Below are 14,430 nucleotides of genomic sequence, written 5' to 3' on the forward strand. Positions count from 1 at the left end.
TGCTTTTAACTTTCCTAGGGATATGTATAAACATAGGAGAACCCAAAACAGCCCTCTAAGGAAAACCACCTAAGAAAACAGACTGCATTGCTCTGCTAGGAAAGGCTTTCCCTACTTCTTAGCTCAATAGCTACAGGCATTTCCAGAACAAGATTCCAAATAAGAATGTTCATTCCCAAGTTTAAGTCCCCTTGGTATTGATCCATTTTTTTCAGGTCGCTTCAGAATGAGAGAGAAAGAGAGAAAAGTTGGTGCCTTTATTCCCAGATATGGAAGCAAGTGCTATCTGCCTCTTTCCATAGTTCAAATCCCCTACCTCCCTGACCTTGGTAACTACTGATGGGGTAACAGAATGAATATCAGGATCATCAGCATCCTGATGGCAGCTTGGAGAGGACAAAAGTCTCCTAAGCAGGGGATGTGCAGCTGGTTGTGTCTTCCTTCCCATTCTTACTCATTCTTAGACAGCTTTGTTGCTCCAAGGAAAGCTGATGCCCCACATCTGGCCTGGTTAGGGAATGTGGAAGGGAAGAATTGTGAGTGGGAAACATGGGGGGGTCAGTAGATGAGGATCCCAGAATGGTGAAGCTTTCTGTAGCTTGAGTAATTTCTTTCACATGCTTCCATAGTGATGGCAGGTTGAATGGCCCCAAGTGGCTGCAAAGGCAATAAGGGAGCTCTTGGAACCACTTTCCAGATAATTTTGGACACACGGAAATTGCATTTACCCAAGAACAGAAAATGTTGCTTATGGATTCAGCCTGGCCATAGAATCCTGCCGTCGTTGAGCACTTATAAGCCTGGTGTTCAAGAAAGACAAGACAACAGTAAACTGAGGTAAGACTGTGATGCTCCACAAAGAAGCAAGCATGGTTTCAAAGTTGTTGGTGGATGGTGGGTATATTCCCTCTTTAGCTCTTTGTCATCTCTGCTAGTATGTTACAGTTGGAAAGATATCCAGAAAAATGATCAGCTAAATTAGGTGGCTCTTTTTTCCCTCAGATGTTTCAGGCATTAAGCTGCACTTGTACTTGGCACCCATGTCAGAACCCAGAGTTTCATTTTTGATGACTATAATTCAGAGCCAGGAGCAGATCATATTTATTAGTCACTTTGAAGCTCTTCCTTCCTATTCCTTCCAGGAAAACATCCTGCAGTACTTCAAGCCCTTGTGAGCTTTTTCTCTTCATTCTCACAAAGGTTATTCTCTAACCCAGACCAAGTTTTTTCCATCAACCTTGAATCTGTTTCACTGAATCACTCTAATAGTGTCAACATCAAATAGAAATGGTACCACTACATCACATGAAAAATTCCTTGCAGGATGCTTACTAACTTAGAAAATCTTGCATCAACATTATTGAAGTTCTTTTGTGTTTTTTTTAAAAATATTTTTATTTCATTTTCATCTGGTTGGGATGCATTCAGGAGTGTTATGGACAGTGCATATGACACCCCTAATTTAGTGCTGGAACCTTGTTGTTTGAGTACTTGAGTGTTTTGATTGAGTTCAAATTCCATTTCAGCCATTCACCTGTGTGATTTAGGCATGCTACTTCCCTTTTCAGCAGCTCATTTTCCTCAGTCTTAAAATAAAGGGATTGTAATTATAACTTCTAAGTTCTCTTAAAGTTCCTTCCTTCCTTCCTTCCTTCCTTCCTTCCTTCCTTCCTTCCTTCCTTCCTTCCTTCCTTCCTTCCTTCCTTCCTTCCTTCCTTCCTTCCTTCCTTCCTTCCTTCCTTCCTTCCTTCCTTTTTCTCTTCTTTCCTTCTTTCCTCACTCCCTCCTTTCTTTCCTCTTTCTTTTCATTCATCCCTCATCCCTCTCTCCCTGCTTCCCTTCTTTCCTTCCTTCCATCCTCCTTATTTCTCTACTCATTCCCTCATTACTCACTACCAAAAAAGAAAAACAAATGCCCTGTAGCAAATATGCCTAATCAAGCAAAGTGAATTTCCACATTATCTGTATCTGAAAATGTATGTCTTATTCTGTATCTTGAATTCACTGTTTTTCTGCCAAGAGGTGGGTCCCAGGCTTCATCATCAGTCCTCTGGAATTTTAATTCATCATTGTACTGATCACAGTCCTCAGGTCTTTCAAGTTGCCTTTCTTTATAATGCTGTTCTTAACATACAATGTTTTCTTTCTGTTCACTTCATTTTGGATCATTTCATACAAATGTTCCTAGATTTCCCACCCATCATTCCTCATGGAACAATAATATTCATATTGGGGACTTTATCCTTTGTGAAACAAACAAGGCTGGATTATTTGGGTCATCAGACAGATTCCTCGGTTGATAAACTGCATTCACTGAAGCACAGTGGCAAAGAGGTCCTAACTCAGGGGTGATGAACCTAAATCAGACAGGGTATTAAGCAAGAGAAAAGTAAGACTGAGATAGTCAAAATGAATAGTAATGTGGTACACCAAGCTCCATGGAGCAAACTTCATTTCTAGGTATGATGGAAGTTAAAATCTCCTTTCTTGTTTTATCTCCTTGTAGGTTCCTGGCATGAAGTTTGAAAATGAGACGTGGATAGTGACAGAATTTGTGCTTGTGGGGTTTTCCAATCTTCCAGATCTGAAGCCCACTCTCTTCATTCTCTTCCTGCTCATGTACTTGATCTCACTCAGTAGCAATGTCACTATCATTACCATCATCTACCTGGATCACACCCTTCACACTCCCATGTATTACTTCTTAGGTGTCCTGTCCCTTTCAGAGACTTGCTACACACTGGTCACCATTCCCAATATGCTGGTCCACCTATTGATGGAGAACCAAGTCATTTCAATTCCTAGTTGCCGGGCTCAAATGTTCTTTTTTATTGGCTTGGCCTGCAGTAATTGTTTCCTCCTCACCTTGATGGGCTATGACCGGTATGTGGCCATCTGCCACCCACTCCGTTATGCAGTGATCATGAGGCCGTCTGTTTGCCTCTATCTTGGAAGCCTGGTGTTCTGCTCAGGATTTCTGGTGGCTGTCTCTGAGACTTGCATCATATTCTCCTCCTCCTTTTGCCACAGCAACCGAGTGGAACACTTCTTCTGTGACCTTGCACCTGTTTTCAAACTTAGTTGTACTCCAAGTGCAGCCAAGGCCTTGACTATCTTCTTCTTTAGTGTGGTCGTGCTGCTGGCCTCTTTCTTCCTCATTTTGCTCTCATATGCCTTCATTGTGGCTGCCATTATGAGGATCCCTTCTGCTGCTGGACGACATAAAGCCTTCTCCACTTGTGTGTCTCATCTCACAGTGGTCATTGTGCACTTTGGATGTGCCTCAATCATCTATCTGAGACCAGAGTCAGAGAACAACCCAGATCAGGACCAAATGGTGGCTGTGTTCTACACAGTGGTTACCCCATTGCTCAACCCTGTGGTATACACCCTACGTAACAAGGAGGTCAGAGTAGCACTAAAGAGGACCTTGAGTTGCAGAATGAGGACCCAGAATGACTAATTACTAGGATGAGATTAGAAAAAGTAACAAAGCAACACTGCAGTTTCAAAAGGGACTCATATCCAAATTTAGTTGGGTGGTCAGTGTTAATTGTCCCAGGGTTCCAAAGTCATATCTCAGTCAACTTAACTGGAGACCACTCTAAGACTACAACTTAATTGGAGGCCAGACATCTCAATTGCCTATCACTAAATCCCCTCCCCATAATTCTAGAAGGCTCACATCAGCAGAACATGCAGTTGTATAGTCTACTCCTGCATCCATATATTCCAAATTAATTAGCTTTGAAAGTGGCTTTATTGAAGGAGCATGGATGTCATCAATGCCCATAGCCTCCTCTATCTTCTTGCCATCCTTTCATTGGCTGGGCATATGAACCACTAAGGGATGCAGGATGACTCTGTTTCATGCCAAACAGTCCAGAAAATCTTTGGAAGAAGAGAAGCACCTCTTTACCGACTTTAATTCAGTGGGTGTGAAGATAGATACAATAGAGTTTGAATTCATGTCAACTCTTCCCCACCAGAATAGAGAAAGAACAAGAAACTGGAAAAATTCAAGTAATAGTTTTAAAAAATGCTTTAGTACTTATAAAAAAGATTGTAAATGTTTCTGTTCATCTTTAGAACTCCTTTGAAAAGTGAAAGATGACTAGGGCATGTAGCAAGTAAAATGCAAATAACACAGAAACAGAGAAACAATATAACAGAGAAATTAACAAACACAGAAAGTTTCTCCAAGCAAGATAATAGTTTATTAATAGTGATGCATGAAGCTGTTAATAAAGGAAGTCAGACAGCCCCTCTCAATTAGGTCAGTGACCATGAAATTTTTTGGGAAACCCAATTTATTGAGCTACAAAAAGGGAAGATTTCTGGGTATTGGAGAATGTCATGATTAGCTTCACCAGGAAAAGATGGCTTATTTTCCAGACGTGGAAGATGGTCACACCACGAAACAATTAAAGAACATTAATTTTTTATGGGCTTCAACTGCTTCTAGTAATCTTGGCTAGAAATTAGAACCACCCCAGTCAGAATGGCAGGATTAGCCATTCCTTTGGGGAAACCAAACCACACCTACTTTTACAAGAAGAGACAACTGTGCATTGGAGAGGGACTCAACCAAAAACTGTTTTTTGGTATGCAAAACAAGTGTCCCAGGGGCTAAGTGAAAGGGGATGACAATGTCATTTGACCATGTCTTACTGGGAGAGACCACTTTTCTGATTTTAACTGAGAAATGGAGTTTGGCAAAATGGAAAATAAGGGCTGATTACAGAGTAAAATCAATTATTAAATGATAACAGCATAACTTTAGTTTTCTCAGGTGTGTAATGGCACAGAAAAGTCTGTAATAGCAGTTAAAAGAGGCATAGTAGAACCAGTCATCTTCCTTTAAGAGTAATTTCCTCCAAGACAGTTCAAATCCTAGCCTGCTTTCTTGATTGTTCCTCATCCCAGTCTTACCCACAACTGCTAGTGCCTTCTTTTTGCCTTTTCTTTGTATCCCCAGTGCTTGGCACAATGCTTGGCCCCTAGATGCTTAAGAAACATCAACTGACTGACTGCTTCTGAGGAAGGAGTTACCTTTTGGCTGAAGACACAAGCTAGAGATAGAGAAGAATCTCATAACTTCATGCCCAATGGAGCTGTATCTGGCAGTGATGGCACCAGGGACCCATACCCAGCAGAGTTCAAAACTGGCAGGGCTGTGCATCTCACAGAGACTTCATGCCACAAAGTGCCAGTGCTTGCAGGACCAGCAGGCAGAGTGTGTATTCAAGGCCAATGATTGCTTTGAGTTGTGAGTTGCCCCTCAATGTGTGCCTTAGTCATGTTTTTTGATGCATGTATCATGGCCATACATGTTCCCTGCATGTGTGGCACTTCTCTCCATGTGTTCCCCACATAACTCATTCTTTCCATGGATAGTATTTGTAGAATACAAACTCTTTGAGGGTAGGGGTGTCTTATTTTTATCACTGCATCCTTATTCACTAGCACATAGTATGTACGCATTTAATGCTTATTGATGGAACAGAATTGAAGATTGAATTGATTTGTACATTAATGAATTTGCCTCAGATTGATGATGGAAACATTTATTGTTACTTTACTTATGTTATTTTATTAAATATCTTTGGTATGAATTAATCATTTTCTTTGGTTAACTCACAAAAGAAAAAAACATTAGTGGGGGCTCACTTGAACCGTAATTTTAGTTAGATATAATTAACCAATCAATTAAAATTTATTAAATACCTTTTATGTGCCAAGAAATTTGCTAAGTGCTAGAGATTTTTTTTTTAAATAGCAAAAGACAATTTCTGCTCTCAAAGGTTTAGAATCTAAGGGGCAAAGCAATATGCAAACAGATATGTAGAAAATAAGCTAATTATTAGAAATAATTAATATAGGGAAGGCAGTAGAATAAAGGAGGGCTGAGGATGCTTTCTTGGTGAAGATGGAATTTTATTTGGAACTTAAAAGAAACTGGAGAGATCAACAGTTGGAGAAGAAGAGGGAGAACATTCTAAAAATAGGTCACAGACAGAGAAAATACCTGGAACCAAGAGATAGAGTATCTTGATTGTGAAACAGGAGACTATTGTCATAAGATCAAGGAGTAAAGAATATTTTGAACATGGAGAAATGAAACTGCCACCATATATGAGTAGAAGGATACTATCTATATGAGTAAAACATTTTTAAAACACTGAGCATTTCACCTCAGCTGGAAGCTAAGGAAACCATTATTAGTTTCAATAAGGGGAAATAGCTTTGTGAGACATTGGAATATGAGATCTTTTCAGAATTCTCCTCTTTCCTCTTTCTTTTTATTGAGAATAACTTTTTGTTGGTCATACAAGAAGGGAATAGAGAGTGACTATGGGAAGACTCTAGTTCTGTTCCTGCTTTGCACCCAAATTCTGGCAATCAAGGTCATAGGTTTCCATGTGAGAGATTTTTCTACCAATGAGAGGAAGAATTGTGACAGTTGGATTCTGAAGCCCCTTTCCACCATATGAGTGGACAATGACAAACGTGGGGGGTTGGTTCTGTGTTCTGTCAGCATCTCCTTTTTATACTTCTATATTACCACTAGAACTAGTGGTAGGATTGCTGTGGCCAGATTGTGACTGGTAACAGTAGTCATGCCTTAAAACCCTACCTTGTGATTAGGACCAGTGGAAGAAGGAACCAGATCAAAGTGAAAACAGAAGCAGGAGATTCTGACCACTTGGCTGGTGGCTCAAGTATAGTAGCATCTTGTGGAAAACTCACACACTGCATTCCCTTTTTGGAGAATTAATAAAGTGACACCTTAACTTCCTATACGTTTAATTAAGACAGTATATAAACTGATGTGGGCTTTATATATCTAACATAATACCCAAGTGTCACATGGTCTACATCAAATGCACTATGTAATCTATGTCTATGCACATTTAAAACTAGTTAAAAATAGCTTGTCATTAAAATAATACATTGGGAAAATAAAATTTAAAAAGTGATTTAATGTTTGAAAATTTAATTGACAGAATGCTTAGTAGTAGAACAAGATGGTTATACAAAAGTCCAGGCAAACAGTCGAGAACACAGATTTCTGAATGCTGATTTCTGAATACAATGGAATGATGGGTTCCATTTGAGCAATTAAGGCAGTGTTTTAATGATCCCAGACTTCTCACTTCTTCAAAAGTTCGTAATGATAAAGCCAGTATTCTCATGGTAGTACTATGTAACTGAATCTTAAAAAAGCTTTTTCTCAGTGACTTCAATAAATCCCTGGAGCCTGTGGGAGAGTATCCTGGAGTACAAAGTTTTTTTCCTTCTAGCTTTTGATAATGTAAAATCCCATGAGCAAATCACATGTAGTGTTTCTATCATTTTTAGCTCTTCAGGGAGAGGTTGTTTGTAGTGAACAGAATCCCTTTGAGATAGTATTGTCTCTGCTTTCTTCCTAAGAACCATACATATAATGGGAATCTTAATTCTACTTTCTGCCTATCTATCCCAAGTAACAAACAGTCCCCTCAGGAGGAGAACCTGAAGGGGAAACAGAAGTATCTTGCCATTCTCCTTCAACGGTAAGTCTGGGCTACTGGACAGGTCAGGCACAAATGGAGGGAATTAGACCAGTTATTCCTGAAGATAATAAAGTTTATGAAAATCTTAATAGCTCTTTAGGAAAGACCTGGTAACTAAATCACAAAGAACAAAAGCATCAATGAGCTATTGGACCTGCACTCTCCTAGAGGTGAGGGCCCAAGCTCTGGCCAGACAAATATCCAGACAAGATCTCCTCTTAACTTTCCAAGGATATCCCTGAGGTTGAGAAGATGCTTCCTTGGCATAGCCTTGACTCACTCAGTTCAAGGTAAAAAGAAGTCCATAGTTATTTGGGATGTAGATCTGAACAAGACCATATAGTTCATCTAGCCCAAACCCATTATAAATTGCAGACCAAAGGGAGGAAGTGACTTGTCCAAGATCGTGCAACTAGTGAGTGTAGACCTGGGCTTTGAATCCACATTCTAGAACATAACAGGTCAACCCAAAGTAAAACAACAGAACAGAAAACAAGCAAAAAGAAAAGCTGTTCAGGCCTTGGTCTACACGATGGCCATGAAATGGTATTGTTCCAGAGATACCAATATCCACTCTTTCCCAGGTCTTCATTTTTTCTTGACCTCCAAGGGTTTTGGCTGGCTGTCCTCCATCCATGGAATGCTCTATAAGCTCATCCCTATGACTTAGCTTCCCTGGCCACTTTCAAGTCTCAGCTTAGTGTTTTACCTTTGCAAAAGGCCTTTCCCTGTCCTTCTTAATCTCAGTGCCTTCAACTTGTCCCTCAGCAACTTGTCTCACCTACATCTCATTCATATATAGTTGTTTTCATGTGGTCTCTCCCATTAGACCTTGAACTCCCTTTGGTCAGAGACTCCCACCCTCTACGATTATCCTCTATCCCCAACAATCTTTTTATGCTCTAAGGGTTTAGCACAGTGCCTGGCACATTGTAGGTGCTTGATAAATGATAGCTAACTATTTCTGAGACAGAACGCGGGATTTGGTACTCCAAGCTTAAGTTCTAAGCCTTTCCATTGACTGTCACCTAACTGTCTAGAGACCTCAGTTTTCTCATCTGCACCAGTAGGACAATAATAATTGTACCATCTGCTTAAAGAGATGGTGTGAATTTCAAGTGAAATACTCAAAGTGCTTTGTAAATCTTAAAATGCTATAAAAATACAAACCGTTATTAGTAATTTAAACTTGGAAGGCTGGTTAATACCTTTCCCCACTTTTTCCTTTTAGGGAGCAATAGTTTTCAGTCAATCCTAGACACTCCTCCTTTTGCCCCTTACAGCCAAGAAGACCTAAATTCAAGTTCCATTCACCTCTGATACATACTGACTGTGTGACTATAGACAAGTCATTTCAGCACTCTAGGAATACTTTAAGACTAATTTTAAGAGCAAGTATTTTGGTAAAATTCTTCACCAGGACCAAGAAATTCTTAAGTCTAGGTCATATTTCTATCCCTATGGTTTCAAAAACAGCATTAGACCCCACTTGTCCTATAATTTGTGTCTAAAAGAGTCTGAGTTCAAATACTTTTTAACCTCTAAGTAATAAAAATAGTTGATGCCCCAGTCCTATCCACAACACTTTCATCCTCAGCCCCACACTGAGAATCTACATTAATAAACAATGACCCTTTTCATTTTTTTGTAGTCGCTGTTGCTTAGCATCCCCACAAGAATACTAGTCTCCCCTCCCCTCATCAGATTTTTGAAGGCAATAAAGATTCTCAACATCAAGAAAGAGAAATTGAGACATAGACAGGTAAGTGTCTGGCGCCCAGCACCCAAAATTTCTAAGATGGAGTTTCCTGTTGCTGAAGTCAAAGTACGTGTGGCTATCTCTAAAAGGAATGGCACTGACCATTTCCTACCCTCCCATATCCAGCAGCTGGAGTGGGCAGCTTTTGCCTCTGGGCCATCAAACATCAGGGATTTCCTCTCATTTCTAGTCCTTTTTACTTTACACTTTGTCTCTACTGGGGAAGTGGGGAGACCTGGTTTTGAATACTAGCTTGGGCAAGTCATTTCATGGCTCCGAGTCTTGTTTCTTCCCCTGTAAAGCCAGAGTAGAAATTCATTTTGCTTCTGTGATCATTTTTCTGAGTTCTCTTCCATTTCATTCTTTTTTTTCTTTAAGTAGAGTCCAGGTGTGGAGTCACCATGCTTTTGTACAGAGGGAGAAAGATAATTTTTGTTTTCTTCCTGATAGCCTTTTGGATATCTATCATTTGGGGGGTACTTTTAATTTACAGGAGCTATTGGGCTGGTGGGAATGAAGGCTACACTGAGTTTATCTTTGTATTTGTTGTTCAGTTGTTTTTCAGTCATGCTTGACTCTTTGTGACCCTATTTGGGTTTTTCTTGGTAAGGGTACCGGAGTGGTTTGCCATTTTTTTTCTGTCTCTTATAGAAGAGGAAATTGAGGCATACAGGATAAAGTGACTTGCCCAGAGTCTCACAGCTAGGTATCTGAGGCCAGATTTGAATTCTGGAAGATAAGACTTCTGACTTTGGGGACTGGCACTCTATCTGCTTCGCCACATAGCTGCCCTCTCAATATCACAACTGATACCTAGAAGCCTATCATACTATAGTTAGTATATATTATTTTCCCTACTGGCCTTTCTTCCCTTTGTACTGGGTAAATCTTTGCTATAAATTTTCAACGTAGTACTATGAGATCTTCTGTAGCTTATACCTGCAGGTACAACTTTTAATTTAAAAAGGGAGCTCAACTTTTATTTGAAAAGCTGGAAATTTCCTACAACAGAGTAAAATTTTTATTGAAAAAGGGAGCTTAGTATTTATTTTAAAAATTAGAAAATTTCTACTTCTTCCAGATCTATTAAAAATACAATATTGAATGAAAAAGATCTAACATCAATCTATAGACAACCAGACTTATAGTATGATTTAAAGTGGATATCTATCTTCCCTCACTGTTATATAATAACTTCTCAATCCCTTGTAATATGGATTCTGCCCCAACAATTTTGAGGAAACCATTCTTTCTAAAGTTACTGAGGATCTTCTAATGGCCAAATCTGATGGCAGCTCTTGGTTTTCATCCTTCTTTACTCCTCTGCAATTTTTGATCCAGTTGGCCACCCAATCTCCCTGACTAATCTCTTTTCCCCTTGGTATCTATGACATCATCCCATTGTTCACCTACCTGTCTAACTGCTCCCTTTTTGTCTCTTCTTGATGCTGGGTAATCATCCATCTCCCTTTCTCTTAGCTATTAGAGGCATAGAGAGAGCCCTGAACTCAAGTCCTGCTTTAGACACTGATCATGAGAAAGCACAAAACCTCTTTCAGTCTCACTTTGTGGCATATCTGCAAAAGTACTTTTCTCCCAGAGCTGTTATGAGCACCAAATTAAATAATACATGTAAAGTACTTTGCAAACCTTAAAGCCTATTGGGAGTTATTTTCTTTCTTTCTTTTTTTTGGGGGGGGGAACTTTGTGTTTGGGCTTTTCTTCCATAATCTCTTGGAAATTTATCAACACCTCTGGTTTCAAATATCTCTTCTGTGCAGAGGATTTCCATATGTGTCACTCTCCTCCTAACTTTCCCTTTTCTATTGTCTCAATCCTTTCTCTTGCCCACACTGCCATATTAACCTCAAATGGATCTCTTTCCTTTTAGTTTCTCTTTCACTTCCATACTTTATGTATGCCAAAGGCACAATTCTGATCATATCCACCCCTTTCAAGAGTCTCCAAAAGCTTCCCATTGCCTAGACATAATACAAAGCAGGGAAATCCTGGCACTTAAGGTCTCCTATAACCTTCAGGGTCCCATCTATCTTTCCAACATTTTTATGCTTCACAAATTCAACATTCCAGCCAAATCAGATGATGTGAATTCCCTCAATTTCAACACTTCATCTCTTGTCTCCATGTATCAACAAAAACTGTTTCTTAGCTTGCAATGCCCTCCCTCCTCACTCTGGCTTCTTAGAATCCATGTCTTCCTTCAAAGTTTAACTCAACAATTGCTTTCCTGATCTTACTACTAATACTGTTACCTCTCTCTATTTTTCTTTTATGATACTTTCTTATATGAAACAGCCCTCTGAGGAAAGCCACCTAAGAAAACAGACTGCATTGCTCTGTTAGGAAAGGCTTTCCCTATTTCTTAGCTCAATGGCTACAGCATTTCCAGAACAAAATTCCAAATAAGAATGTTCATTCCCAGGTTTAAGTTTCTTTGAAGGGCTGCTATTCACTAGTTCAAGTTCATAGTTCAAGTCCCCTACCTCCCCAACCTTGGTAACCACTGCTGGGGTAACAGAATGGGTATCAGGAGCATCAACATCCTGAAGGCAGTTTGGAGAAGACAAAAGTCTACTAAGCAGGGGATGTGCAGCTGGTTGTGTCTTCCTTCCCATTTTTCTTCATTCTTAGGTTCATGCCCCACATCTGGGCTGCTTAGGGAACGTGGAAGGGAAGAATTGTGAGTGGGAAACATGGCGTGTCAGTAGGAGAGGGCAAAATGGGATCCTAAGGTGTTAAAATTTTCTGCAGCTTGAGTAATTTCTTTCACATACTTTCATAGTGATGGCAGGCTGAATGACCCCAAGTGGCTGCAAAGGCAATAAGGGAGCTGTTGGAACCACTTTCCAGGTAATTTTGGTCACATGTAAATGCATTCACACAAGGACAGAAAATTGTTGCTTATGGATTGAGCCTGGCCACAGAATCCTGCTGCTGTAGTTGAGCACTTATAAGCCAGGTGTGCAAGAAAGACAAGACAACAGTAAACTGAGGTAAGACTGTGGTGCGCCACAAAGAAGCAAGCATGCTTTCAATGTTCTTGGTGGATGGTGGATATATTCCCTGCTTTAGCTTTTTGTCATCTTTGCTAATGTGTTATCTTTGGGAAAATATCCAGAAAAATGATCAGCCAATCTAAGTAACTCTTCCTTCCCTCTGATGTTGCAGGCATTAAGCTGTGCTTGTACTTGGCACCCATGTCAGAGCCCAGGATTTCATTTTTGATGACTATAATTCAGAACCAGGAGCAGATTATATTTGATCAGTCACTTTGAAGTTCTCCCTTCCTATCCCTTTCAGGAAAACATCCTGCAATACTTCAAGGCCTTGTGAGCTCTTTTTCTTCTTTCTCACAAGGGATATTCTCAAACTCAGACCAAGGTTTTTCATCAACTTTGAATCTGGCTCACTGAATCAGTCTAGCAGTGTCAACATCAATAGAAATGGTACCACAACATCACGTAAAAAAGTCCTTGTAGGATGCTTACTAACTTAGAAAATCTTGCATCAACATTATTGATGTTCTCCTGTGTTTTAATTTGTTTTATTAAATATTTTTCTTTTTTCCTTTTTTTTTTTTTTTTTTTTTCCTGAGGCTGGGGTTAAATGACTTGCCCAGGGTCACACAGCTAGGAAGTGTTAAGTGTCTGAGATCAGATTTGAACTAGGTTTCTCCTGAATTCAGGGCTGGTGCTCTATCCATTGCGCCACCTAGCTGCCCCTATTAAATATTTTTAAATTTCATTTTCATCTGGTTGGGATGCATTCAGGAGTGCAATGGTCAGTGAATGTGACACCACTAATTTAGAGTGAGAAGCTTGAATTGTTTGAGTACTTGAGTTAAAATTCCATTTCAGCCATTCACATGTGTGATGTTAGGCATGCTACTTCCCTTTTCAGGACCTCATTTTCCTCAGTCTTAAAATAGAGGGGTTTTAATTATAACCTCTAAGTTCCCTTAAAGTTCTAGATTTAAGGTCTTTTTCTAAGGAGTCTAATCCAACTAATTTATTTTAAAGATGAGGAAACTGAGACCCTTATCCATGGTTACACATGGAATGAGGAAGAGAGCTTCTTATTCCAATCCCAGATACTTAGGAGTATCTAACCCCAGATATTTTGTCCATCAAACAAGTCTCAGGATTTTTGTGATCTTTCTTATTCTCCAAATTGGTCTTTTTGAAGTCAAGGTCAGCTTCTGCTCATCTAAAGTCTCTCTGAAGAATTACTACTGCCTAGAGTACAGACCACCCATTTCTCTGGCCATATTTATCGTGTGCTCTCTCTACATGGCCTGTGATTCTCCTTCCTTCCTTCCTTCCTTCCTTCCTTCCTTCCTTCCTTCCTTCCTTCCTTCCTTCCTTCCTTCCTTCCTTCCTTCCTTCCTTCCTTCCTTCCTTCCTTCCTTCCTTCCTTCTTCCTTTCCTTCCTTCCTTCCTTCCTTCCTTCCTTCCTTCTTCTTTTCCTTCCTTCCTTCCTTCCTTCCTTCCTTCCTTCCTTCCTTCCTTCCTTCCTTCCTTCCTTCCTTCCTTCCTTCCTTCCTTCCTTCCTTCCTTCCTTCTTCCTTTCCTTCCTTCCTTCCTTCCTTCCTTCCTTCCTTCCTTCCTTCCTTCCTTCCTTCCTTCCTTCCTTCCTTCCTTCCTTCCTTCCTTCTTCCTTTCCTTCCTTCCTTCCTTCCTTCCTCCTTTCCTTCCTTCCTTCCTTCCTTCCTTCTTCCTTTCCTTCCTTCCTTCCTTCCTTCCTTCCTTCCTTCCTTCCTTCCTTCCTTCCTTCCTTCCTTCCTTCCTCCCTCCCTCCCTCCCTCCCTCCCTCCCTCCCTCCCTTCCTTCCTTCCTTCCTTCCTTCCTTCCTTCCTTCCTTCCTTCCTTCCTTCCTTCCTTCCTTCCTTCCTTCCTTCCTTTCTTCCTTCCTTTCTGCTGGATGAAGACATTCCCCCAACTCAAGGATGATGAGTAGACAAGGTATTTGGCAAGAGAAGAGTAAGACTGAGATAGTCAAAATGAATACACCAAGCTCCATGGAGCAAACTTCTTTTCTAGGTATGGTGATAATTAAAATCTCCTTTCCTGTTTTATCCCCTTGTAGGCTCCTGGA

The 14,430-nt window shown here is 40.2% G+C and overlaps 1 protein-coding gene across 1 annotated transcript; it reads left to right on the forward strand.

Annotated features, from left to right (window-relative positions):
* The first annotated feature begins 2,515 nt into the window (after positions 1-2,515).
* On the forward strand, positions 2,516-3,463 carry LOC141552071 (olfactory receptor 10T2-like). The gene has a single exon (XM_074284495.1). The coding sequence runs from the start codon at positions 2,516-2,518 to the stop codon at positions 3,461-3,463; it is 948 nt and encodes a 315-aa protein (XP_074140596.1).
* The last annotated feature ends 10,967 nt before the right edge of the window (positions 3,464-14,430 follow it).

This window comes from Sminthopsis crassicaudata, chromosome 1, assembly GCF_048593235.1.
Source record: "Sminthopsis crassicaudata isolate SCR6 chromosome 1, ASM4859323v1, whole genome shotgun sequence".
NCBI lineage: Eukaryota > Metazoa > Chordata > Mammalia > Dasyuromorphia > Dasyuridae > Sminthopsis > Sminthopsis crassicaudata.

Excerpts from the sequence above, each read along its gene's own strand:
- LOC141552071 (XM_074284495.1), top strand. The coding sequence starts at position 2,516 with ATGAAGTTTGAAAATGAGACGTGGATAGTGACAGAATTTGTGCTTGTG.